Genomic DNA, 461 nt, shown 5'->3' with positions numbered 1-461 from the left:
ATTTTCAATACCGAAAAGAAAAAAAATATAACCAAACCCTAATTGCAGTTTTCGCATGAATTCCCACCCATATTTCCCCACCTTTCATACGATCGCGATTTTGGAGTGCCGGAGTGCCTATCTGCGCGCTGTTAGGAGCACAGACAAATGCATTTTAATGAGCACCTCTGTGTCAAAGGGGATCAAATAAGTCTATTGCAGCTGATTGAAAAAATAAACAAATAAAAAAATAAGTTTTTTGCTTATTCTGGGGGACTAGCCATCGGTAGTATATATATAAGCTGGATGTAAATGGTATCCAGTATCACTGCAGAGAGAGAACTGCGTTGCAACTAACTATTCCGAGTTTCGTGTCAATTGCAATGGTAGCTCTTAACACGGTAAGCGCCGTTTGTTGTGCGATCTTCCGTTCGGATTTTTGAAGCCGTAGACTGACAAAACCGGCTTGAAATATGTAACTG

The 461-nt window shown here is 40.3% G+C and overlaps 1 protein-coding gene across 1 annotated transcript in view; it reads left to right on the top strand.

Annotated features, from left to right (window-relative positions):
- Positions 1-283: 283 nt before the first annotated feature.
- LOC119587755 (crustacean hyperglycemic hormones 4) overlaps positions 284-461 on the top strand; it is a 1,205-nt gene continuing 1,027 nt past the window's right edge. The window contains exon 1 of the mRNA XM_037936441.1: positions 284-380. Within this exon, the coding sequence (XP_037792369.1) occupies positions 363-380 (18 nt within the window). The 5' untranslated portion in view covers positions 284-362. The remainder of the gene's footprint in view (positions 381-461) is intronic.

Source organism: Penaeus monodon, chromosome 23 (assembly GCF_015228065.2).
Source record: "Penaeus monodon isolate SGIC_2016 chromosome 23, NSTDA_Pmon_1, whole genome shotgun sequence".
NCBI lineage: Eukaryota > Metazoa > Arthropoda > Malacostraca > Decapoda > Penaeidae > Penaeus > Penaeus monodon.
Note: the sequence above shows the minus strand (reverse complement) of the source record. Positions and strands in the feature narration are given on the sequence as shown.